The sequence below is a fragment of the Diadema setosum genome, chromosome 17 (assembly GCF_964275005.1).
Source record: "Diadema setosum chromosome 17, eeDiaSeto1, whole genome shotgun sequence".
In the NCBI taxonomy this organism is placed as follows: Eukaryota; Metazoa; Echinodermata; class Echinoidea; order Diadematoida; family Diadematidae; genus Diadema; species Diadema setosum.
In genome coordinates, this window is record NC_092701.1 from 37,593,102 (window position 1) to 37,620,357 (window position 27,256).

General features: G+C 38.0%; 1 protein-coding gene and 1 pseudogene across 2 annotated transcripts; one reads left to right on the top strand and one right to left on the bottom strand.

Moving 5' to 3' along the window:
• Positions 1-1,541: 1,541 nt before the first annotated feature.
• On the bottom strand, positions 1,542-7,611 carry LOC140240824 (uncharacterized; annotated as a pseudogene).
• Positions 7,612-12,207: 4,596 nt separating this feature from the next.
• Positions 12,208-22,706, top strand: LOC140240788 (abasic site processing protein HMCES-like). Of its 2 annotated transcripts, XM_072320562.1 has the most exons (7): positions 12,208-12,320; positions 13,834-14,100; positions 15,740-15,976; positions 16,688-16,922; positions 17,488-17,637; positions 18,493-18,602; positions 20,193-22,706. In XM_072320562.1, exons 1-7 carry the CDS (start codon positions 12,301-12,303, stop codon positions 20,464-20,466), a joined length of 1,293 nt encoding a protein of 430 aa, XP_072176663.1. In that variant the 5' UTR covers positions 12,208-12,300; the 3' UTR covers positions 20,467-22,706. The 2 variants fall into 2 exon arrangements, with proteins under 2 accessions (XP_072176663.1, XP_072176664.1); XM_072320563.1 differs by lacking the exon at positions 17,488-17,637.
• Positions 22,707-27,256: the final 4,550 nt, after the last annotated feature.

A 27,256-nucleotide genomic window follows, 5' to 3' on the forward strand; every position in this document is an offset into this window, starting at 1 on the left:
GGGCCTTTATTATAGCAACAGATATAACAGAGGGGGGTTGGGGTCTGAGAAATAACATTAATACATGTACATACAATGTATATATAGAGGGGGTCTTAGAAACAGAAATCGTGTGATATGAGAGGGAGTCAAGAGAGATAGAGAGGGCTTGTATTTGGAACAAATACTATGATGTATGGAGAGACGGGAGAAGAGAGACGTTTTGGAAATAAGAGAGTGAGGGGGGTCTGAAAGACAAATACATTACTTTTGATACAATATATTAATTTTAAAATGAGAAAAATGGCAAGCATGATTTTCCAATGTATTTCATTCCATTCAGGTGTCATTAGATTATGCGATCATGTTATTTCAGAACTCTCTGATACATGTACATGCACATGTACCAGCCTATTCCATAACTTTCAATTTTTTTGTTTTGTATTGTCTTGTTTTTCGCACTCTCACTCGTTTACATAGTACAATGTACGTACATGGACTTGTTGGATGCAGGTCTACCACGGCAAGCAAAACTTTCACAGCGCGTACAAACCACTGATCTCCCCTCTCAGTGGTACAAGCTATACACGTGTATCGAATCGGCGCGAGCGGAGGCACTGTACAAGTACAAGTAACCCACAGAACTCTTCGCAACCCGAGCGGAGTAAGCATAGACGCATCACAAGCGGTTTCATTGAATTAAATTGCGAAAAGCCACAGGCTTGCGTGTAAATAAAAAATACGCGGGCGGACGGCGTGCCGAGGCGGGATTGCGACTGCTGTCGAGGGTGTTTGCGTGCAGCTGCAGTCGCGTAAGCAATGCGTGCCGATCGTGAATTTCATGCAAGGAAAAGACCATAATTACATGAAAGAAACGCAACAAAATGTAAGAGAAAGGTTAGCATTTAACAGACAAACATTTGTGACAAGACCCCAGCTAGACTAGGAAAGTGTGACAGTCATCTTTCTTCTGTAAATTGCCTTACAATTGAGTCTACCTAGACTGTTTCTACTTAAAGTTGATATTTATCACCTGTTAAGTTAATCATAGATTTGGAGCGGTTGAGAAAACTTATGTGTTGATTTTTTAGGAAGTTGGAGTTGATGTCAACTCTGGGTGTCTTGATAAGACGGACTTCAAGTGGACTTGGAAGTTAATCATAGATTAAGTGCACTCTAAAAAATACCTAGTCAGATATGACTAGAATCTCGTCGTATTTGACTAGATTATAGGATCCCAGGGGCACTTACTCTGTTCTAGTCATTTTTACTAGAAAAAACTAGTCACAGATTTTGAGTAGAAATCTAGTCAATGTTTATGACTAGAAAATCTAGTTGGTTTGACCGGTTTCTAGTAAAAGATGATTAGAATATACTGATCAGTTATTTGACTAGATATGTAGTCAGTGTTGTGATTCATGAATCTAGTCAAATTCAACTAGTTTCTATTCAAAATGACCAGAACATCTTTTCAATCTCACCAATCACACATCAGTCACAATTCAAAATCAATTATGAATGCAATGACAAATTGTGTAACATTTAACTGACACAAATGCATATTTTATTCTGAACCAATAATCATCGGAACATGCTACTCGTAACACTGAGTATAAAGCTTGCAATGAATATTGCATTGATTCATGAACATCTATGATTTTTCATTCATTTTCTTTCATGACTCTCTCTTTGCAAATTGAAAATTCAGCATTATCAACAATGTGTGTAGAATACAAGGCATGTACACGAACGTTTGTTTGTTTTTTTCTCAAAATTAACATTCATTTTTACTCGGCCTTCCATGACATTCTACCTTGTCACATATCTCAAGTTTCCTAGATCATAACAAACGAGGCATCATGTAAACTACAATAATCAGGCTTTCAGTTGATAGCACATTTAACAATGGCAAGTTAATGATGATAGAGATCTAATTGATCGAAATGGGCTTACAAAAAAAAAAAAATGTTTCGGATAAAAAGTTCACATAGACAATTTGATAACTGATATTTGATAATATTGAGTGATTGATTTGATCAGGGAGCCCCACATACACACAGCTCTCCTGCATTGCGTTCGCACGCCCAGTCAATTGGCGAGTATATACATGTATAGATAACGGAGATCAAATATTTGAAAAGAGTCAAAAAGTATGATTGTTCTCATTGGGTACGCTCAAACCCGGCCATCTTTGATCTCATACACAATGCTGAATCATTGTGCAGACTTCCATTCGGTTTGTAGATTCTGAAGTTGAACAATAAAACAATGAAATATCTTTTTTTGGCTCATATCTCAAATTGCCAATGCTGATGAAGCCTTTTTTGATGAAGCATTTTTCTGAGGAAGATGACGGTTTTGAGATTCGAATTATGTTTAACTAAAAATGTCGCTATGGCGACTGGCATGCCTCCGCCATATCACATTATTCTCCATTAGGTGCAGGACATATTGCCAGTGTAAGACCGTATGTTACATGACTGGTACATAATAAATTTCTGGTGATTATACACAAAGTTCCATGACAGTACTTAAGAGCCACTTTCAATATATGGATGAGCAAAATTTTAGCATTTTCACTTGACCCAAAACTTTTCCTACACAATCATTGTGCATTAATTTGTGTATATTTATGTATGAATATACATATTTTCTCCGAATGAATATGGAGAAAGTAGTGTAATTTTAGCATTCAATAATGCAATTTTAGCATTTTAAGGTGACCTTTGACCCTTGATCTTTGATTTCATGTCCCAAAACATCCACAGAGAAGCAATGTCAGGCAACACATGTACATTGTATATGCATTACGTTTCATGAAGATACCGTGAACCATTTCAAAGATATGAAGAAAAATGTGAAATTTTAGCACTGTCACTGGACCTTTGACTTTTGACCTTTGAAATTACGTTGTTACTCCAACAAAGCATAGAATAAAAACGAATCAACCAAATATTATGATCTTGGTGTCATTTTCTTTTGCATCATATAGACTATTTAATCTAGGCAACACAAAAAGGGCTTCTACAATAAGGCCACCAAAATCGACCATCCCTCCTTATTATGGCCAGCTCATATAAACCTGGACAATCCCAAAGAAAATTTCCACATGCCACAATCCACAAAATCAACTATATCTTCAGAAATAGATATGTGTTACAAAAACAGATCACTATACGATGTTACTGTTCAATGAACATTTCAATTCAGCGCCCTAGCTGGTGTACAGTGGAGTCCTTACAGCTTTACTCTTGCTCAACGAAGTTATTAAGCAATACAACAGAGGATGTCGGTGGACCATCACCCATTCCCAGCCCATACACATACTTTTGCAAATATGTTATGTATGACTGCACTGCCAGCAGTAGTTGATGTCCAACACATAAGTAAGTTTGAAGCATACATCTACTGCTTTCAGCAGAGATTTGCAAGGGATCGCATCTCCTTCAACAGCCACGAATGCCTGCTCCGGATTCTTTCTCCCCCCGAAGACCAGGACATGAGGTTCTCGTTTCCCTTCCAAATACATAGGCAGGTTCGTCCCATCTATATGTAAAAAAGCAAATAAAGAAATTTCTCTAATAGCTTTAATAAGAGATTAACAAACAGATAAAAGACAAATATTCAAAATTTTGATCCACAACTAAGGCATAAAAGAGAAGTGCTTTTGAATAATCTAACCAATATAAAAACACAAACATCAATCAGTGTATCAAACATGAATTCTGTTGATATACCATCATAAACATTGGGAGATTAATTCATTTTCTGAATTTGGAAAAAAATATTGCCAATGAAAGCCCCCTTCATCTACATGATTTTGCCATGCCACTTTTATATCATTTTTTTTTTTTTTTTTACATTTCCTTCTGCACACCTCTATCTTCAGCCCTTCACCAGTTTATGGTTTTAACTTACTTGATCTTGCCTTTCAATATATCAAGCAGACAGTGAGATAATTCCAGCTGCAATAAACTATGGACATACGAAGCACATTTTATTATGGTGACTGTAATTGTTATCATTATCATTAGTAGTAGCACTAGTGGTAATACTGTTATTAGTATTCTTATCATTATCATTAATAGAAATTCCATCGATTACTTACTAAATGAACAGGAATCAGCAAGCATTTTCAGAGCAATTTGACTATATGGTGAATTAAAGGATAACTAAATGTCAATTAAAGGATAAAAGGAATGTGTTCACTTGACTGAATATAGATCTCAAGTGACAAATATTTCATAGCATGTCAACTGACCCATTCACACAACACAGGGTATTGCACTATTTTCAGTGTTAGATCCCTATTTCTATCATCACCTTCTCGACATTGATGAATGCAGGCATGCTCTCTTCCATAGCTGCACGCTGTACACTTCTCTGCCCGTTTCTTCACCCCAGCTGGAAACAACAGAGGAAGAACTTGTAGAGCCAGGTTGCTCTTCTCATCATCTAAGGAGAACACAAACATTAGCAAACAAGTTCATGAAATGTGGCACGTGGAGTTTTATTACCTTTTTAATACTTTCTCTCTGTAAAAATTCAAATGACAAAGAAGATACACATTTCAATTCCAATCATCCCTTATAAAGGTTGCATTATGGCATTTTTTCTCATTCTATTACCAAAATTAGTTTTATTTCATTTATTCATATCAGAGTTTTTAATTTTAAATCTTTATCAAGACTCAGGAAAAGATTCATATTTTTCAAGGATTTCAAAAGATCAATAGATTATGTATCAAATTAAAAAACATTCAATGGTCTTTTAACCTGGTATTTGAAACAAAGAGAAACTTAATGCATGAGTGAACACATTCATTTTTCTCTTCTAATGGATCCAACACCCCCCCCCCCCCGTCAAAAAAAAAAAAAAAAAAAAAAAAAAAACTACTACAGATGAATCCTCGACTGCACAGGGTCAAAATTTATGTCTCCACCTTTGCCAGATCAGGAATATGACAGTGTCAATTTGAAATGTATTACACAAAGTGGAAAATAAAATCTACTTAAATGACGTTGCGTCAGGCCCATTTCATATTGATCTAAAGGTTCTCAACACTTAACCTGATTAAGCCCGGGCTATTTTGGCGGGGCAGCAGCTCGGGAAGGGTGTGATGTGAAAAACAAGTGTGTTATGCAAATAGTGGCTGCCGGCCAGATCAAATAATGTCAACGGTGGGCGAGGTCGAAGGTCATTGACATTACGTTTGCACATAACCATGCAGATTCCCCATCTATAGGCCAATGTTGTGATCCCAACTCTAATATGATTGTTGTCCCTCTCATATGCAAGTATGATTCATGTTTGATCCACCAAATAAATAGTTAGCACAAGAGTGTCCTTTTCACTTATATAAACGCAATGACCTTGACCTTTAAAATTGTGACCCCAATATCTGCTTAGATCATTGTCCCTCCTATATAATGCATACATGAGTCAAATGGTTAAGTTCCCGTGAGAATTGTGCTATTTTCATGGTAATGTGATACCTGAATGTGGATCTTCGACATTGAGAATCTTCTTCCACTGCACTTGTTTTTCTGCATATTCCAGAACTCTTGCTGACATTTTCGGCCATTTTTCGAAGAGGGCATCTGCAGAGTTCACTTTCGAAAAGTATCCGAAAGCCTTGATCAACCTGTGATATATAAAATCAGAAGTTAACATGTAGGCCTTTCATTATGAAATTAACAAACCCCAATCATAACTTATGCATCATCAGAAATAGGATTTCATGATTAATTATTAAAAGATATTGAAAATTTCATGGTAAGAGCAAAGGGAAAACACATAGGATGTTCAAAATAAGACATTTTGGGATCAAAAGTCAAATTTATCCATTTATAAGATGTTACCACCTTATCCTACCTCATTCTCAATTACATTTTGGAAATCCTCTGGAAATTCATTTTTGAAAATGTATACTTTAGGGATAGAATTGAAATATTTTAAGTTATGACCACTTTGATCCTGATAGGTGCACAACATTTAGGTGTCCTAAAGGATACTTTTTTGTTTAACTTAAAAACCAGAAATGTCGCTGTGCCACTGGTATGCCTCCGCCATATCACATTATTCTCCTAATGGGTACAGCACATATTGCCAGTGTGAGACCATAATATAACATGACTGGCACACAATCATTTTCTGGGGATTATAAACCCAGTTCCATGACAGTACTTAGAGCCACATCAGTTTGTCGAATTTCCCTTTAGATATGTCAGTGTCATTAGACTTTTAATTCTAGACTTAATTATAGTACGTACACAGCCCTGTCGCTCAACCGGTTCCGCACGGCGTCTGGTCGGGCTATTCTAAAATCTAGACTAAGTCTAAAACTATTTTACACGCAAGTGCGCGCTTGCATAGTGAATGAGTGTGGACCTATTTCACGATAATGCCTCTAGGGCTTCTCACTATTTAGGGGTTCTATATGAAGGCTAGACCTTTTGTCTGGAACTGGTGGTAGTTTCTACAGTAGACCTATAGATCCGAGGTCTAGGCTACCATTGTACCAAGCGCAAGTGTCAGTTAGATCTAGACCAAATGAGAAGAGGACTGAAAGGGCTTTAGACTAGCAAAAATGAATACGTTGTAGTTAGAAGATCTAGACTAGATGTTCAATTACCAAGTATCTAGATCTATGTGTATTTGACTATATTTCTAGCTTATCGTATCAGGAAAAGATCAAGCAACTAAGACTAACTGCTACTAGATTCTAGTACGGTACTTTACACGCACGTGCACGCGTGCGAAGAAGTGAATGAGGACCTATTTCACAATAATGCCTCTAGACCTAGTACTTTACCTACATCCTTTATAGATCTACTAGAGTTCTTCTACATGAAGGCTAGACCTTTTGTCTGGTACTAGGCATCTACTGGTACTGGTAGATAGGTCTAGGTCTACACTACAGTACAGAGACTCGATAGATAGATCACCGGTCTATAGAATCTAGGCTACCATTGTACCAAGTGCAGTTAGAACTAGGTGCCAAATAGATCTTGGACCGAAGGAAAGAGGACGGGTGGGGACTGACAGGGATGAGCCAAAATGAATTAAGCCCCCTAAAATGGCGGAGATCGGCTCGTTCGCCTGTGACTTGCGAGTGCGCGGTTGTTTGTGAATTCATTCGAAAAGTGAACCTTCTGCTAATTGAAAGGTGGTGAAGTGCGGTAAATCTGATTACATCACCGTAATCGTCTCTAACCAAATTAGTAAAGACCTCCCAATATTGTAACAGCATATCTATCTTACAATTGCTTGAAACCATATTTGTCAAAAAGCCGATTTTGGGGGGATTTTTTTTTTTTTTTGGCAATGTTCACCGATGTTTACCCTGCTAATCATTGCCGCCCAACAACGCAACGGTTCATGCAGCACGTTTTACACATTTTGAGGCAACTTGATAGGCCCAAGGCAGCAGCAGCTCTCCCCCGAGCTCGCCCAATTTTAGCGAATTATCTTTTTAGATAATACTGAATCAATACCTAATATGAAGCTGTACACTACAAGCTTCTAAACACGATTTAGAATATGCTACAAAATAAATACAGCACTTACCCTCAAAATTTTTGATAAATTTGTCGAGGCCCCACTCAGAAAGCTTGTCATCCACAAACTCCATTTTGATCAAGTACAATTTGTACATACGTACTGTACTATAACGTACGTACGTGGCGCTTGCTAGGGTAGATACGTTACATATACGCTCAGCATACATTCCTCACGGATCGTGCGATCGAGTACGCTTTTGCTCTCTGCCTGCGCCGCCATCTAGCTCTTTGCGTGCAGCGCGCAGACAAGAGCCAATCACGTTTCAAAGAAGTGTTGACAAGACGGTTCTAGCTAAAGCGTAAAAAAGATTGACTCGATTGTAGTCAAATTTGCTTGAAAGTTGATAGAATTCTAGTCAAAATAACTAGAATTTAGTTGAAAAAATATGAACCAAAAATCTAGTCACAAAATGACTAGATATTTTTAAGAGTGTGGACTTAGAGTTGATTTGAGAGGTTAATCATAGATTATTTTGATTTAACGTTAAATCTATCTTTTGATAAAACAGGGCCCGGGTGCACACTTTCGATGAAACTTTTGGAAATCTGTCAATCTTAATCTGTACTAAGTCTATATAAGAAAAGAATCGAACGGAGGAGTGGGAGGGGGTATACCCCTCCCACGCAAGAGAGATTTTGCATTTTTAGAATTGAAATTCAGCAATTTAGGGTGCACTCTTTGGATAAGATATTTGGACAAAAAGCAAGAAAAATTTCCTCATTTTGGGAATTATTGGGGGACAAAATGACATGTTTGCCCCCCACCTCCCTCCCCCCCCCCCTCCAGGATCGAAGTCCCTGCATACAAGTGGGCTTTTGCATTCTTAGACTACAAATTGAAATTAAAAGTTTTGATTGAATTCGGAAAGCTGTCAATCCCCAAAGTGTACTAAAGTTTTAATGGAAAACCAAGTGGTGAAATGGTTGATTGAAAGAAGATATCCCCTCTCACCCGGTGGAACTTTTGTGTGTACGTATTTGTTTTTGTTTTATGTGTTTTTGAACCGAAGTGACAGACCTGGTGCACTAGATGAAACAATTGGAAATCTGTCAGTCTAAAAGTGTACTAAGTCTATTACAATAGGAAAAGGAACGAACGGGGACGCGAGAGAGATTCTGCATTTTGAGAATTGAAATTCAGCAATCTGGTGCACACTTTGGATAGATAAGATATTTGGACAGTTTTCTATCGCAAGAACGCAAGAAAATTTTCCTCATCTCGGGAATCATTGGGGAACAAAATGACATGTTTGCCGCTAATTGAAAGTATCAGTAAAGTATCAGTGTTTTAGTAGTAGCCAAAAAATCATGGGTGTACATACTCGAGCAGGATTCGAACCTGCGACCTCCTGATTACGTCGATGTGTTTTATTGATCAGTGTTTTAGTATTAGTAGCCATGATAAAAAAAAAAAAAAATCATGGGCGTATATATTCGAGCAGGATTCGAACCTACGACCTCCATTTACGTCGATGTAGGGCAATTAGTATGTTTTGTCAATCAGTTGCAATGAAAACATCTCGACGGAAGAATTTCATGAATTTGAATAACATTTGGATATCTGTCAATCAATCTAAAAGTGAAAAGACCGAAAGGGGAGGGTATGGAAGGGCGTAGGCCTATTCCCCTCTCACGCGAGGGAGATTTTGTATTTTCAGGATTGAAATTCAGCCATCTTTGAATGAAATATTTAGACAGTTTTCTATCAAAAAAAGTACGAAAATTTCCACATCTCGTCAGTTACGAGGATGAGTAAAATGATATGTTCGTCCCCAATACTTTTATCGGGGAACCACCCCCCCCCCCCCCATTGACGCCTCTCATAATGAGGGAGCTTTTGTAACTGAAAGATCTGCTGCACGCTCTTTAATAAAATATTAGGAAATACGCCAATCTCAGAAGTGTACAAAGTCTGTCGAAAGGGACCCAATGGTGGAGCTTTTGCACGTTTATGATTGCAATTCAACGATCTGCTGCATAGTTCTGGCGGTATTTGGACAATTTTCCATAAAGAAAGTTCGAGATTTGTCCTCATCTCGGGAATATTGTTTGGGGGAAAAAATGATTTGTCTGCTCCCAACATTTCTATTGGGGCGTGGCAAATGCCCATTTGGTCTCTTTGCACCACTCCCCCCCCCCCCCCCAGGATCGACGCCCCTGATCATCCCTGTATAGATGTATCCTGACTCAGTCATCAGAGTCATCATCGTTTGCTGAATGATTCAGGAAATGGAGGGGGAGGGGGTTCAATTATTATGGCGGTATATAAGTTGTTTGTTTGTTTGTTTTCGTACATCTTTAAGGTTTATTTGCAGACGGTCCCGAGTTGCGCGCGGCATCGATGGAATACTGTTAGGCTCTGTTAGCTCTCTGAAGGCGGGCGTAAGAACATCATGCAATTTGCCAAAATTGATACAATCACATTTCTGCTTCTTCCATTTTTTGTTCAAATTTCGGGGGGGGGGGGGGGAGTGTGATTGTACAGGCCATCCCCCTTCTCCATTTGGGGGGGGGGGGGGGGGAGATGCATCTCCCCCCCCCCCCGATTTACGCCCATGTTATCAATCATCATTCTGACAAAATGGAGAGCTCCCTCTCTAGGAGGTTTGCAGAAAGGAAATACGTACATCATGGTACAATACACATAAGAAGACCGAAAAAAGTGATCAGTGTATGGAATGAGAACCACTTCCTCAGGGATAGAGAGAAAGAAATTAAAAAAAAAAATGAGAAAGGGAACCTTTATGGGAATCTATTATGTACGAGGCTTGCTAGGCACTGACCTGTGCGATATAACGAGGATTTTCGATAAATTGAATGAACCCTCACAGGGCTGCCAACATTGGAAACTAGTTGAGAGTGAGACTCTCATAGGCCAATACTATAATTTAGGAGTCAAAATGAGTGAGATCAATAGAAATGCATGCAAATGAAAATAAAGTTTTAGAGTGAGAAAGCACCAAAATGAGCAAGTCTCACTCTCAATGAGTGAGAGTTGGCAGCCCTGCCCTCAATCAATGGACTGATGTAAGTGCGAAATTGACCGGGGAAATCAATAGGGCCTAAATATATATATATATATATTTTTTCTTTTTTTTGTGTGTGTGTAAATGATAGACGAGATCGTTCTGGCAGTGGTGTCGCTGTTCTATATAGCAGTCTTGAATACATGTACTGTTCGTGAAGACCTGAGTAAAATGGATGATAAAAGCCACTTTAGTGTTGTGATTACAGTGTCCTGGTAATGTAGAATCATCATGATAGGCACTGTGTATATATAGACCTCCAAATTCCAACAACAGAGGTTTCTTAATCTTACTGAGAGTTGCTGAAAGATCATTTAGTTATTAACTCAGACACTTGGTGATTTTAACCCCATTAAATCGGCTAAACTTTTTTTTTTCACAACGCGGAACGTCATAGTGTCAAATACCTCGCTTATTTTGGCCGTTAATTTCTAAGAGTCCCTTTCATACACTTTTGTTTTGCACTATATGTGTTTTTTTTTTCTCAGACTTTTAAAAGAAAAATTGCCATCAAAAGTGTATAGGAGGTAGGCCTACATTTTTCAATTCTTATAGTACCAAAGTTCCCACGTGAAGGAGGGGATACCCCTATTATTCAGATAGGATCCACATCACCCTCATTTAAGAGAGATTTTAACCAGGACTCGAAATCATAATAGAAAGAGTATCTTTGTTCTTTATTTTGGTTCAAAAAAAAAAAAAAAAAAAAAAGGGGGGGGGGGAAATGAGGCGAGAAGTGGTCTAGGCTGGTATGTTATTCTGAAATATCGTTCGAAGCTCTTTTAACCAATCAATAAAATATATCTAGGCCGATACGTGATATTTTATCGAAAATATAGGCCTAATAATTATATTATGTGATATTGTGTGATACGTTATCATTTCGCTGTACTAAGTTCATGTCATTGATGTAAGCTTATTATGTGTGGGCTCTATTGTTGTTAGAATCACCTATACGTGGATAGCTACATTAATGTCTAAGTTTAGTGTAGGACAGATAGACAACTATATCATCATATAAAGTCTTGCATGAGGATTTCAGACTTCTTTATTCAAGCTTATTTCAAGTGCACCAAAGAAGCAGTGCAATTGATAGGGTGCTATCACACTGTTAATTAATCAGGATCGAAATGCCTTTGATCAAACCAGAATAATTTTAAAGCTCATCTTCATTTTGGGACCTACTGATATTGTTATCTGGGATCTCGCACATCTATAAACGGCTCGGCTTGCATCAGGGAGGTGGAAAGAGACACCTGCCTGCCTGCATTAATTTCTTACTATCCATAAATTGATTTCTTTTTTCATATCTTGCTCGCTTTTTGTTTCTCTTTTATGTTTTATTCTAGACTCAAGCATTGCCAAGTACAGCTTAGCTCCATGTTAGTTCTATCGTGGTTAAACGTGATATGAGGACATCTCGTGGAGAGCTTTCCACCAAGCTTTCCTGCAAGCTTCTTCATGACGTCAGAGGTACTTGCAGCGACTCGTCTGCTTGTGTGCGTGCTTGCCTGGGACGATAGTAATGATGTCATATGCAGCAAATAGCCCAGCCAGCTGGCAGCTGCAGCTCCCACGTTATGAGAGAATTCGGCCTAGCCTCCCTGAATAACTCGGGCGCGCGCAGTATAGTACTGTAGTATTATGCTGACCAGTCATACGCTGTCGTCGCTTCGTCGTAAATGGTGTCGGTCGACTCTCTCTCAGCTTGAACTTTGAAAGTGACTGGCATCATGTGTGGAAGAACGGTCAGGTAGGATATTGTTCTAGGACGTAGGAGACATTTTTTGTATTATTTGGAAACTTGTCACATTTTATGAAAGATTTTACCTCCACAATTGGCAAAATGTCTGTTATCATATCAGCAAATCACTCGCACAGCGTACTCGCACGTCAGTCCAAGTCCCATGTGTACACATTTGCGATGTTTATCAATGTTTATCATGTTTATGATAGTTATGTCTAACCTAAAAATAAAATACTCTGTAATTTTACTGGCATCCTAACTCTACCCAGGCCCAAACCTAACCCTAAACTCTAACCCTATTAAACCTTAAAGCCACCTTAATTTAATCGCTTATTTTTTTTCTTTAGTTTTTACTTTTAGTGGCGGTAATCACGGATGGTTAGCTGTGTTGAAGTTAGGAGCTTAAAACCCAGGCAGGATTGCCACTTGCCAGTATTGACAGTATGTAATTTACTAGTAAGGCTAACCGCACCAGCAGCGACCGACCCCAACCCGTACCGAGTCGGCTGTTCCTGGTTAGAGCGCCCCGCGCCGGCCGGGGTTAATTAATGGCATGCCATATGTGGGCAGAAGGCCTAGGGATCATCATCATGTATATTGCATTGCAAGCAGTAGACCAATTGGCGAAAGATCAATCTGTGGACTCTACTGTAACTGTTAGGCCGGCAAAATCGTGAAATAGGCCCAACCGCAGTGCACGTGCACCCGTGCGTTAGCAAGCAAGGTTAGGTTAGGGTTAGGGTTTAGGGTTAGGTAGGGTTGTATTTATGGTTAAATTGGCCATTAAATTAGTCAAGGGACATTAGGGAGTCTTACCTACCGATGAACGCCACACGGTGGGGCTGAATTCACGAGTATAAACAGGCGAGCCGCCGTAGTATTTGTACGGACACGCAGTGGTGGGGCCTATTTCACGAGTACGCCGTTAGGCCCAGGCTACGTACACGGTTCTACGTTTAAATTTAGATATGTTTTCATGAAGTGCAGAGCTTACGACTGGCTTTATTCAAGTTGATGGAATCTGGAGGAGAACCATAAAAAATGGTAGTTTATTCACATGACGTAGCTCTAGAACTAAAATTTAAGAAATGCACACCTGTTAGCGTTAGAACGCCTCAACACTACTGTTCGCTAAATGGCGAGTGTGCATACATGGACATGGTGCATGTGCATTTATTTCTGCATCTCCTTCCAATAAAAAAGAAAATAAAATTCCTCCGGACAGATGGATTTTTCAGTCTTCAGAGGTGTAGAATATCAGTTATGTATATTTATAATTTTAATAGTGTAATACAAGCAGAGGGAGGGGCCCAGTAAGGCAGCTAGGTATAGCTGTACCGGTACTTTTAATTGATTTTATACGCGAGAAAACCATTGCGCAATGGCGGTCGGTCTAAAAGTAGGTGGTCGATGAGTAGTAGACTTAAAATATGTACACTCACCTGGTTTATACATGCAATGAACAAGTTGCATCAAACTGACTCAGTTTTTTTTTTTTTTTTTTAATCTTTAATTTCAGTACGCTGAATCGCAATCAGCTTCGGCGAGCATGCACATACACAAATCGTCATGGTCGGAGAATGCGACCTGGGTGGCGTAACAGGGGCCCAGGAGGAGGAGGAGGAGGGGGAGGAGGAGGAGGAGGAGGAGGAGGAGGAGGAGGCAGGACTAGACAAGCTCCAGTACCAGCAGATAGCGACAGCCAACCAACCAGTCAACCACAGCAGTCTCATGAACTGAGGAAGAGATATTATCAATCATATAACATTGCTCCAGCTAGCACAACGTAAGTCATTATTAATTGACATCAATTTTATGATATGTGTAGATGTAGGCCTAGTGACATGCAGTGTGACCATAGGACATCATGAGGAATGTATACAGTATTATGCATGCTGCACCTCTGCACCTATATTCAGACAATATTTTCTTTTATTTCAGACTGTGTTTCTACTTCAAAGGGGCTTCATATAGGGCCTACTGTAAGACTATTAGTGTGGAAATTTTTGCGCACTTTGGGTAACTGGAAACTAGCATGAAAATAAAAGCACATGAATATTTTTGCTTGCCATATGTTTCAGTACATGTAGTTGATGTCTCGATTACGCGGAATTAAAAACATGGAAACTCTTCTTACTGGCCGAGCATGAAAAATTAGTCATTTGAAAATATCCACTTTTCCCGTAGTGGTCACTTCAAAATGACAGGGTCCTGCTTAGTGCTGAGCGAGGATTCATAGTTATAGTTGATGGTTTTTTGCCTTTACCATTTTGGCTGTAAGTTTCTTAGATTTTTTTTTCTTTTTTTTTTTATAGTTAGAGTGTCTACTTATTTTATAGTACCTATTTTATTGTCATTCAAATTGTACTTTTTGTCAAACCCTCAAAAATCAAGCCCAGAGTATTTGTTGGACAAGTGTAAAGTCAGGTGAAACAGTATGATGTTCCCACTATGTATGCATTGAAGGCCGCTGAAATCAGCCAAATGATGAAAAATGTCTGCATTAAAAAATATATATATATAACATGGATGTGGCCTAATATTGGTTTCTGGATCTGGATGAATACGTTGAAAAACTCTGAATAGAGTATCACTCAGCACTGTGGTGTGATGTACAGCTAATCACAATGGAGGTGACGCTGGAGCACTTCTTTATGTATCAAATTTATAAATCTGTTTAATATTGCTTGGCAGGCCATTCTAATCCTTCGCTGTTCTATGGAAGAAGGAGTTGGCGAGAGCAGTTGAAGAGCCGTGTGAAATAGAATAATTATCAGGGTGATAGCTTCGGGTTGCCATACCTCTTGGTGCTTAAGTTGGGCTGATATAATCCTTTAGCTTTAAATCAGTATTGCCATGCTTTATCTTATCATTTATGAAGTGTTAATGATAGCCTTTACCAGAGCTTATGTAGTTCTGGAAGTACAGGTAGGTGAAGTTTAAGATCCTTTATCATTCTGGAGGTGGAAGACTGCCATTTGTAGTCATCACAGATGAATCTGGCTGCTCTATTTTGTACTGCTTGAATCTTCTTGATGTTATGTTGAGTGAAAGTGTTATGCTGTAGTGCATCTATTCTTAACCTGTTTAAAAATGAGTCCCGAGAATACTAGGGCAGGTATCTATGGGAAATGCTTGTTATAACAAAATCAGTCCATCCTCAACGGGTTAAAGAAAGAATGCTGACATTGTATTTATTGAAGAGTTTTTCCATGTTAATCTTGGTGAAGAGAAAATACATGTATTGAATTAGAAATAGAATAAAGCTTGATAAAACAATATAATTAATCATTATCTGTCTTTCAGGCTCTACCTTCATAAAATACATTGTAGTGCAAGACTCGGCTTGTCAAATCCTGCTACAATGATTGAAAACTGTAGATTCTGACATGAGAAATGTATTCTCTTTGGTGTGTTTCTGGAAGGCCTGTGCTCCTGTCTTGTAAGCACTTCCAGCCCAAGACAAATGAGGCCCACAAAGAGAGCTCAGATGAACTAGAGATCATGCCAATGACATGGGGACTTGTTCCTGCCTGGCACAAAGGGAAGGCTTCAGAAATGGCTTACAAGATGAACAACTGTCGCAGTGAGGGGATGCTTGAGAAGGCAAGCTTCAAGGGGCCTTTTGAGAGAGGACAACGCTGTGTTGTCTTGGTGGATGGGTATGTTTGCTACAAGTTGATATCAGAATGGATTCTGTTTAAGAAATGATTTGAAAGTAGATATGGCATTTAATGAAAAATAAAAGTCAGGATGAAATCTGGAAAAAGAATTTTTAAAGAAAAATATCAGACAGAATTTAAGAGAGTTTATACAAGCAAATGCATGAGACCAAAATCAACTAGCCATCATTTAATTTGTGCACCCTTAGTGTATCATTGATGCACTAAGAATGCAACTTATAAGTTTTCAAATTAGTATACCGTGGTACCCTTTGTACCAAGTGCACCTACTCAACTGATAAGATGATATCATTTACCTGTTATGCAGTAATGCGCTCAATAGCATTCAAAGTAGTACATGTAGATGAAAACAAGACAGGTTACCCAGCTTTTCATCTGCAAGGTACAAAATATACTACAAGCATGTACATGTACGTTTACATTATTTACTAAACATCAGGCTTGTAAAGTGTTTAAGTGCATGGGAACCAGTTGGATTTCCTAATTACTGGCGCACAGAGACTTCTTGGATGTGGCATGCCTGGACAGCTTGGGAGGCAGATTCTCGTTGAGATTTAGGAAATGGGTAATGAGATAACTCCCTTGAATGTGAACCTTTAAGTGAACCAAACTGAAGAATAACAAGCCATTTTCCCAAATTAAGATTATGGTGATGATTAATGATATTCTTCTTGTTTTCAAATCTACCAGATTCTATGAGTGGAAGAAAAATGAGAATGGCTCAAAGCAGCCATACTTCATCTACTTTGCTCAGGACCATACTATGAATGAACTGAGCATCAACAAGGAGGAAGAGGAGGAAGCTTTGCTTGATATGGAAGTGGTCAATGAACCGGAGGAGGTTGGGAAGGATGACCCAAATGAGTGGAAAGGCCACAGACTGCTGACCATGGCTGGACTCTTTGACAAATGGCACCCACCACAGGTAACATTTACTCCTTAGGTTTTTAGTTTTAACTAACACTCACAGGTCTAACTAAGCTGTGATTTCATCTTCTTCTGAAGCCATGACTAAGAGGAAGCTGGTTGAATTACTATATGAATAGATATGATTTAGCCAAAGAATACCCAATGATCCTTATTAGGGCTATTGACCTCTCCTCTGAGGACTTTACCTTCCAGCAGAAGAATACCCGACAGTATACAAATGGTCTCAGGTGGGATGATACAAGATTTGGCACAAAGTGAAAGATAGAGATATTCTATTTAACGAGGTGAAGCCGAGTTGAATAGTGTACCTCATCTTTCAGAGTGTTGTCATGAAAATTCAGTATTTTTATTACCAGTTAATGGTTATTTCCCAATCATGTGAAATTGTCATCTTACTGTACATATACAGTACAATGTGTAATGTAGACCTATTGGAAGAAAAAAAAAAAGTAATATTGTGAAGGTGTACCAGCTGCCATAATGACATTTTTATTTCCCCCCCCCCCCCCCAACATACTGTGAATTAAGCAATCCTATCATTTCTTAAATTTGCTTTACAGGGTGGGGAACACTTGTACACATATTCTGTGATCACTGTGGAGTCAAATGACAGCATGTCCTGGCTTCACCATCGCATGCCTGCAATCCTTGATGGGGAGGAGGAGATTAAGGCTTGGTTGGAGTTTGGTTCCCTTCAGGCGAATAAAAAGGTCAGCTTTTCTCACACAAACCACTTCTGTGTGCAGATACGACCAGCCTTTCCAAATTTATGTCTTGCTTTGAAACTCCATGTCCTCATACTTGGTGAAAATTCCTCAAATTGTCTTTTTCTTCAAAGTCCAAATTTACTGCATGGGGTTTTGCTGCCAGTGTGACCATGACCCTGTTTAACAGGTACATGTTACACTATTATCAGGATGTATTTGAATTACGGGTATGCAAATCTTGATATTAGTTGGTAAGTTAAAAGAATTGTTATAATTTAGTGGGTTACTGATTTAGTGCATAGTTAAGTATTGTTGCTCTTTTTCTGGCCTGATGGTCTGTTGAGAGAGGCCAGCTTACTAGATATTGCATGAACATTTTGATTTTTAAAAAATGCAAAGTTTCCATGCCTTTTTAAAAATCAATCATTGACAGAAACATTTTTATTTATTGTAGCCTTTACCCTTTACTTGCTCATCATTTTTTTTTTTTAAATAAAAAAAGGTTTAGTATTCCCATTCAAAAAATGAAGCTGTAAATCTGTGTGAAATATTTGTAATAATGGTGTATTTTTAGTATGATAGATAATCCTTCTAAACATTAAGATACATACATTTATGTATTCAACCGGATATTATGTGAGATTTTTGCTGGAATCATATGTCTTGCAAATTCCATTGAGACATGAAATTGAAATGTGGTTTATATCTAGTAGCTGCACCTTCGTGGAAACTAGTAAGGGAAGTCACAGGTCAATTAGAGAAAGCTCCTGTTTAAGATATCCATAGCTGTACAGGTTTGTGATGATTATTTAGAATTGTGAGAGATTATGTTCCTGCTGTGTTGCGTTTCTCCAACAGGCACATTCCCTGATCAGTGCAAGGAGTTGTCTTAAGTTCCATCCTGTCACTAATGCAATGGGCAACATTCGCTACAAGGAGCCAGACTGCATCAAGCCTGTAGAGCTGGGGTGAGTTGAACACTGCTGGATAAATTCCAACTGCCAATTTAACCGATATTCATATTCTTGCATACTGCTTTGGCAGTTTATAAAAAGATGTACAGTGTAGACATTTAAAAAAACAACCCCCCCCAAAAAAAACAAAAAAACAAACAAAACAAAAACAAACTAGAAATGTCGCTATGGCAACTGGTATGCCTCCGCCATAATGCATGATTCTCCTAATAGGTCTATAGTACATGTGGACAATGTGTGATTACATTTTCACAAAACTGGCAAAATATCAAAATGACATGTTTGTCACAAAAGTGTTGAATGTTCACCTTCCTTGACATAGGTTTAATTGGACGAATAGGAGAGCACGTATTTGGGGATTGAAGGACTTTAACTTGACTTTGACCCTTTCATAAGTTTATGCCTTGAGTAAGTTTCAAGGTATGGAGAAAAAATGCAATTTCTGTATTGAATAGTAAATTGTTACCATTTTCATCTGGCCATTGACCCTAAAACTCATAAGAGAATTACTGTCAGGCAGAACATGCATAAATATGTACTTAGTTTCATGATAACTTGAGCCACTTTCGAGATATGGAGGAAGAAGTAAGTTCAGCACTTTCACTTGATCTTTGACCTTTTGACCTTTTTGGCAAAAAACAAAAAACAAAAACAAAAACAAAACTTTCTAGAGAATCACTATCAGGTTAAAAATGCATACACGAAGTTTAAAAAAAAAAATCCTGCTGGCATTGCACAAATATGAGGGAAATAGTAAAATTTTGAAGTGTTGCCCTTGACCTTTGACCCCTGACCTTTGACCCCATGAACCCCAAATTCCCTAACTAATCACTGCCAGTCAGTACATGCATATATACTATGTTCCATGAAGATACCTTGAACTATTTCCAAGATACAGAGAAAAAAGTTAAATTTCACATTTTTTACTTGACCTTTTGACCTTTGACTGCATGATCCCAAACTTTCACTAGAGAATCTTGATTGAGTAATACATGTATACACTAAGTTTCAAGAAAATATCTTCAGGCATGGCGTAGATATGGGGTAAATAGTAAAATTTTAAGCATTTGACCTTGACCTTTTGACCTTTGACCTTGAGCATGTGCACCCAAAAGTTGATAGGCACAACCTCACCCCCTAATACACATACATGCCAAGTTTCATTAGGATACCTCGAAAGGTTTTGGTAGTTACCCTGTCCACAAAATTCATTACGGACGGACGGACGGACGGACAACCCGAAAACATAATGCCTCCGGCACCACTTCGTGGCGGAGGCATAAAAACTGTACAGATCAGATACAGGGGAGGTAACAAATGTTGCACAATGGAAGTTTGTGTGCTTTCTCTGACAAAAAGTCAAGTTTGTTGATCAATCTGTTTGCATTTGCCATTAAGTTCCAACATTTGTACTAGGTACTGACAAAACATGCTGTTTCATCAGAAATGAAGGGAAGCTGTTACCATGTACAATTTGTAATTGCGATGTGATGTAAAACAACATACATGTACCTGGTTGTGGCATGAAACATACTTTGCATATAACCATGTCTTCCACTTGGCTCCTCAACATCTCACTTTTAGCAAACCTGTGAAACCCAAGAGTGAAGAGAGCAAATTCATGGCATCCTGGATGGCCAAGGGGAGTAAGGGCGGTGAAAAGAAGAGCCCCTCGGCCAAGGTAGAAGGAGGCGGAGTACTCAAAGCAATGGAGATGAAGAAGGAAAAAAAATGTGCTGCTGGTGGTCCCCTGAGCAAGTGGCTTGTGAAGAAGGAAAAGACTGAAGAAGAGGATTCAAAGAAAAGAGTCATAGTAAAACAAGAACAGCCATCTCCAAAAAAGAGCAGAGTTCAATAGGAAGAAATGCTTTCATCCAGTGAGATGACATTCTCTCTGCAATAAACTCTTTGTCATATACAGTACATGCCTTGTCCACACTAGGGCCAAGTTGTGGGATGACAACGAAGGATAACACTAATGCTAACTTTATAAACTGAAATAAAAGAAGAACTTGGCTCTCTTTATGAGGAGAATTCAGGTGGAAGTGTTTGTGTATTTAGACTTCATCTAGGTACAATGTGAGTTGAAGCAGCAGGTAAATCAGTACAATATACATGTAATTCAGTTTGTGTTGATGTGAATGACTGCAAGTCACTCCAGCATGTAGCATTCATGTTTCAGTGCTGTCTTCAGTATGTGTGCACAGCCTTGGAAAGTGCTACAAGCACTGTACACTGTACATAACATAATTATTTTACCCAGTGAAAGATGATGTTCATTAGAAGCTGTTTAATTGATGTACAGAAGTTTTGATACGTGTACAATATATTTTTAGGTTAAAAGGGTGCATGAGATATTTTTGACTTGCAAACAGAAATTGTAGGAAAATATTCTACTAATCACTTCCCCCTATTCCACTGATTGTACAGAAGCCCAAGTAGAGCTGCAGTTGATTGTACGACCAGTACAGCTGTATTAGTCATAACATTGATGGTGACTGGCATGAAGGGAACATACAAGTTTGTACAGAATGTTTTATCCAAAGACATTTGATGGCATTTCAAAAACTGTGATGAAGGGACTGGAGTGGCTCAGCATCAGCCATGCAGTCAAATGGCTCAGATTTAAGTCCTATTTGCCCAAATTGTGTATATCATAAAGGTAGATTAAATCAAGTTCATGATTTCAATTTATTTCATGGATTAAAAACTAGTGCAAAGTACAATGTTCATGCAGCTTTCACATGCCCATGTTAGCATGCATTTATTGTTGTTTGACCAGCTTGTGCTGTAGATCTCTATGGTTCACTTTGTGTACAGATAACCCCAGCTAATGTGAAGGCAACATACATAATGTAATATTACACATACAAGCCACTTTTTCGATACAACCATGTATCAATATTCCTGCAAGGGGTTTGCTTAATGACATACAATTTTGTTAGCATAATACCTGTCCTATGCATTTTACATTACCCATATCAATGGAGAAAAAGAGTACAATATTGTTTCCAATATTGTACTCTGCTGTCAATATCGCACTCAAATGTTTCTTTATACGCATGCGCAGTATCGCTTGCAAAGAAAGCAAAGTGCAGTGGCATTGCGCGATGAGGTTGAGAAATGCGCGATGAGGTTGAGAAATGCCATAGGAGTACACGTAAATCGTCTGTGCTGTCTGCGGCCAGCATACAAGTTGAAAGGTTAGATTTTGTAAACAATATAATGGTGAGTGAAACCCTTTTTCATTTTTTGTTTTTTGGAAATTGAATGTGGTGTTGTCGTGGAAATTGGTTTGTATGTGTAATAATAATAATACTGGATTTCTTTCGTGGTATATCAGATATATTGCATTCATCAACATGAATATGTCTGATATACCACTCAAGTGCATCCAATACATATATAAATATTGACCAGGAAGAGATAGTTTATAGATAACAGCAAAAGATTGTTGGTATACTGATTTCAAACACTTGATGGATAATCCATGATTGGGGGACATTCATTTGAAGTAATGTTTAGCTTATAAGATTAAATTTCATTATTACCCACAGTAGAGGGAGCAATCACTATGTTGTCCTTTTTTAAATAAGACTTTTGTGGAGTTTGCTTTGAGCCAGCCTGCTTCTTTGCAAAAAGCATGTACATTATCACCTACAAATGAAAAGGCATTGCAAAAATGCATTTAACAGTGGGAGATAAACCTCTCAATTATAAACATTGTATAAAAGTACCTTCCTGAGTTTTGCCTACATAAAGAACTGTGTTTTTGCAGCCTTAGTACAAAACATTAATTTCACTCAGCATCATGTTGTATTCACCTTGATTCAGTTGTCTGCCTAATTATTATTGAGACAGCTTTATTTATTTGATTTTCTAGTTGGATCTCTTTGTGACTTCATAGACTACATCGTACCCACTGTCTCCTCTGTTCACAAGATGTTTTACAGGTCAATATCTTGCCTGTAAGGGCGGTTCTAGTCTGGTGTTTCCTGTAAACTTATTCAGAAGTGGAGGCAAGTTCCACATGTGTAAATGTACGTGCATAATATGCTGAGAGAAGGAGCCATGGATAAAAAGTGGGCATACTATTCAGTGTATTGACCTCTCATTGTTTTTCTTGTGTGTTTGTGTGTGTTGTTGAATTGGGACAAGTACACTCATAGACCTGTAATACAGGTGGTGACATTGCACAAGTTTAGGTCAGCAAAGGGGAATACATGTACAGTGTAACCCTTTAATATGTCGTCGCTGGGGTGACAAGACCTCGTATCTCAAAAATGTCAAAAAATTTTTTTTTAGCTTTTATTCTAATGGTCAAATAATGGGTCAAGTGATGTCTTGGCCAAATCCTAACTGTATAATACTCCAAAAATGAAGCCACCATGACATGTCAAAGAGAAGGCTTTCCCATTCACTATAGTGCTTTGGCCGCCATTTTTTTTGCTCTCCTGAACATTTGACAATTTTGAGATACGAGGTTTTGTCACCCCAGCGACGATGTACTTGTATAAATTATAGTGACAAGCTTACACTTAAAAAAAAAAATACAATGTAGCAACACTCATTGTTATTAGTCCATGGGCCAAGACCCGAAAAATGGGTTATTGGTACCACCCGAGGTGGCAAAACCTCTTTGGTGTAATTTTGTTTGTCGGGCATAGATATGCTTATCAAGCTATGATAGCATTTCCAAATGAGTAGCTTAGTCATGATAAATGAATTTTTAACCAATTTGGTCTCGTTTTTATATCCCTATACTTCTGAATCGAAACTAACCGCTATACAAAGATGAGCACTGTCTTCTGTATGTCCACAGGTGTTCTGTTGTAAACGCGGTGCGCTCAGTCTTTATTCAAGGCAGCGAAGGGAATATCCAAAGGGTTATGATGTCCACAGCTGTCACGAGGTGCGCTTAGTCTTTATCTAGACCAATGTACCGTTATCATATCTAAAGTTCCTAATAAAAGGGATTATCTATCCTGTTTTTTTACCACCCTCTGAACAAATACATCAGTTTAAAAAAAAAAATCACTCTGTTCATTTACAATTCTATTTATTATAATGTATTGTAGTGTACCGGTACATTGTTTTTGCATTATCTTTCATTGTTGGATGGAAATAAAGCGACAGTGACGGGGCATTAGCGTTTCCACCACAGCGTTTTCACCGGAAAATGATGAATAATTGAAAAATACGGCAAAACCCACGAGGAATTGCTTTTTTGTTTGTTTTTAGATAAAGGGATATACAATTGTACTAGTACACTGTATCATAAGCTTTGGATATTCCTTTCGCCGTCTTGAATAGAGACTAAGCGCTGTGGACATCATAACTTATTTGCCCCAACCGTATAACAGCAGACACATAGTGCGCATAAAAATAATTGTAAAAAGTATTTTTTTTTAATTGATTATGTGTAAAATAATCATATAAAGATAAAGGCGTAAATATTCATATTTGAATGACGCGCCTCAAATACAAAAACAACAACAAATAACAACATAACATTTGAATATTCCCTTCGCTGCCTTGAATAAAGACTAAGCGCACCGCGTTTACAACAGAACACCTGTGGACATACAGAAGACAGCGCTCTTATTTGTATAGCGGGTAGTCTCCATTCAGAAGTATAGGGATATAACAACAAGACCAAATTAGTTGAAAATTCATTTATTATGACTAAGCTACTCATTTGGAAATGCTATCATAGCTTGATAAGTATATCTATGCCCGACAAAACAAAATGACACCGAAAAGGTTTTGCCACCTCAGATGGTACCAATATCTGGCCTGGCCCATGGACTATATAGAGGCTTTTACATGTGCCTGATGGCTAAGAAAGAAATGTACTGCAGATGTTCAATAAGTATATTGATTTTGTGATCATGACTAAACATTAGGTCAGTTTGTGGTCTATGTGAAAGAAGCAGATTGTGGATTCCAAATTGACTAACATCTTAATCCTAACCAGGCTGGGCTTTTTGGCCTGTTCTGTGGCTGGGGGAGGGTTGATTCAACCCCCCCCCCCCCCCCCCCCCCCGAGATCTCGGCTGTCGATCGCGCAATCGTCCTGAAAATTGGCATGTACATTACTTGTCGCGTAATCTACCAAATCTTAAAAGAAAAAATGGAATTTTTCATTTTTATACTTAATATTAATTAATATGTGTGAAATCATAAATTTTGCTCTAAATCAGAAAATAAAGCTAATGGCATCCTAATTTTTGGTGACATTATTCCGTGTAGCATTTGTAACAATGTACTTGAAAAAAGATATCTGGTATCAAAGTTAATTTCTTATGTATTCTATTGTTTTATGAATTTCTTATGTATTTCTTTGTTTTCTGACTTTTTTTCTTTTCCACAAAATTCATTACAGAACCTATTTTAAGCATAATTATGCTAAAATTGATTGATTTGCAGCCATTGAAAGTGAAAACGTATCTTTTTGAATAAGGTGAGAAAACTCTATTATATTTGCATAGACTTTGTACACAAAATCACTCTTTTAGCCATTTTCGGTCTGACAAGCATGTACATGTATAAAAGGTCGTGCAGCGTCGTAACGGTATATCTGATTTTCGCGTAAATGGTGTCATAAGCTGTGCGAGACTTGAAAGTAAAAAGTCTGTGAGCGGCGCAGTCAAAAAAATTCGCGCGGCAGAATGGTTGCAGAAAATGTCGAAGGGGGGAGGTTGATTCAACCCGCCCCTTTTAGGGAATTAACACAGTACAAGTACGGTACTGTTTGTTTTTTCATACATTGTCTCTGTAAGCTTTACTTGTGAAAGATTTGCATTAGATTTGCACACAATATCACAGATCTGAGCTTTTTTTGGCTGACATGCATGTACAGAACATTATGTACATGTAACTTCAGAATGGTGTCCCTGGACATTGCAAATTTGGTCTCACAATATGCATAAAATGGCATGAAAAAAAAAAAAAAAATCTTTGTGCGTTGCGGAGCACATTGCGGAATGTGGCCCTTTGACCAGTACATGTAATAATCCGTCAATTTTTTTAATTCTTTACAAATTCCTGGATCCAGACGATGGTTCCGATAATTACCAAAATTGTGATGTTCTGTTTCTTGTGTTGTTATCAACTTTTCCTGTAAAGTTTTATCGAAATCAATTCACAATCTTTTTAAAGTTTTTTTTGCACACAGACACAGACAAACCACTGCAACAAAAACAACCTCCTTTAAATGGAGGTTATGACTAGAAATACCTGTAGGAATGGTGATTGGCATCCAGTGTGTCAAGTTATCCTACACCATCCTAGACCACAACCATTTTGCCACCATCAAATCTCACTGAAACCCATAGGGGCCCACATCAGGCTCTTTCATAGTTGGCCTATGTTTTATGTATTAAAAGCACATTTCGCAGCATGGGTTTACATATTCTACACATTGTATATCAACATGAATTCCATTAAAGAAAAAAAGAGTAGGACAGAATTTTGATATTGTGTACTTCACAGAGTGATTTTAATTGAACAAATACAATGTAGTAATGATCATAACATGATCTCCACTGGCACATTCAGCCCAAATCCTTTGATATTGTAGGTACATAACATCAACTGCAAATTTCTCTGGCCAGTTTAATTTCAACACATTTCCACATTTTGTGCATGTACTGAGTATCCGTTTAGACACTAATCATACATTTCCACATGCAATACTCTCAGGGACTACATTGTAATAATAATAATAATAATAATCATAATAATAATTGACAGTGCTTATAGCGCAGAACACAAAGTGATACGTGTAATGTCCCTATGCGCTCCAAAAAAGAAAAGATTATACATTTGTACAAAAACATGCAATTCCAATTACAGTAATGGTACCGAGCTCAATGTTTGCTTACACTGTAAACAAATGCGTTTTCAAGGCAGGCTTGAATCTACATGTATTTATATCAGTGATTTGTCTTAATTTCTGAGGTGAATTATTCCATAAGGTAGGGGCATTAACCCTACAAGGGCCGAGCTTTTTTGGCTATGCTAAGACTGGGGGGGGGGGGGGGGGGGGGGAGGGGGATTCCATCCCCCCCACCCCTAGATCTCAGCCATCGCTGGTGAGATCGCGATGAAATTTTGCATGCGTGAGACCCACGTCATAATCTACAAGATTGTGTCATATGATTTTTTGAAACAATCAATTTCTAATCTTAACTAATTAATTATGCAAATTAAGCTCACGATCATATTTTAGCCTAATTAAAAGCATTGAGAGTCTAATTTTTAATCTGTAAATCTGTTATAGCATATTCAACAATTGTACATCACAAAAACTTCCAAAACTCATTTCAATTCTTATGTATTTTATTGTTTTTCAGAATTTCTTATGTATTGCCTTGTTTTTCAACTTTTGTTTTTTTCTTTTTTTTATTGGAAATTGTCACTGACCATTTTTCTACAATAACTAGCATAAAATTAATCAATGAAAGTGATTAATTGTAAAAATAATCAGGTTTTTATGACTTTCATGACAGAGCACTGTTTTCCATAGGAGATGTACTCAAAATCACAAAATTGTGCCCATTTTGGGGCGACATTCCATTACAAAAGTGGGCGTGGCTTCGCAAAAGTATGCGCAGATGTTGCAAATTTGGTCTCAAAAGTTGCGC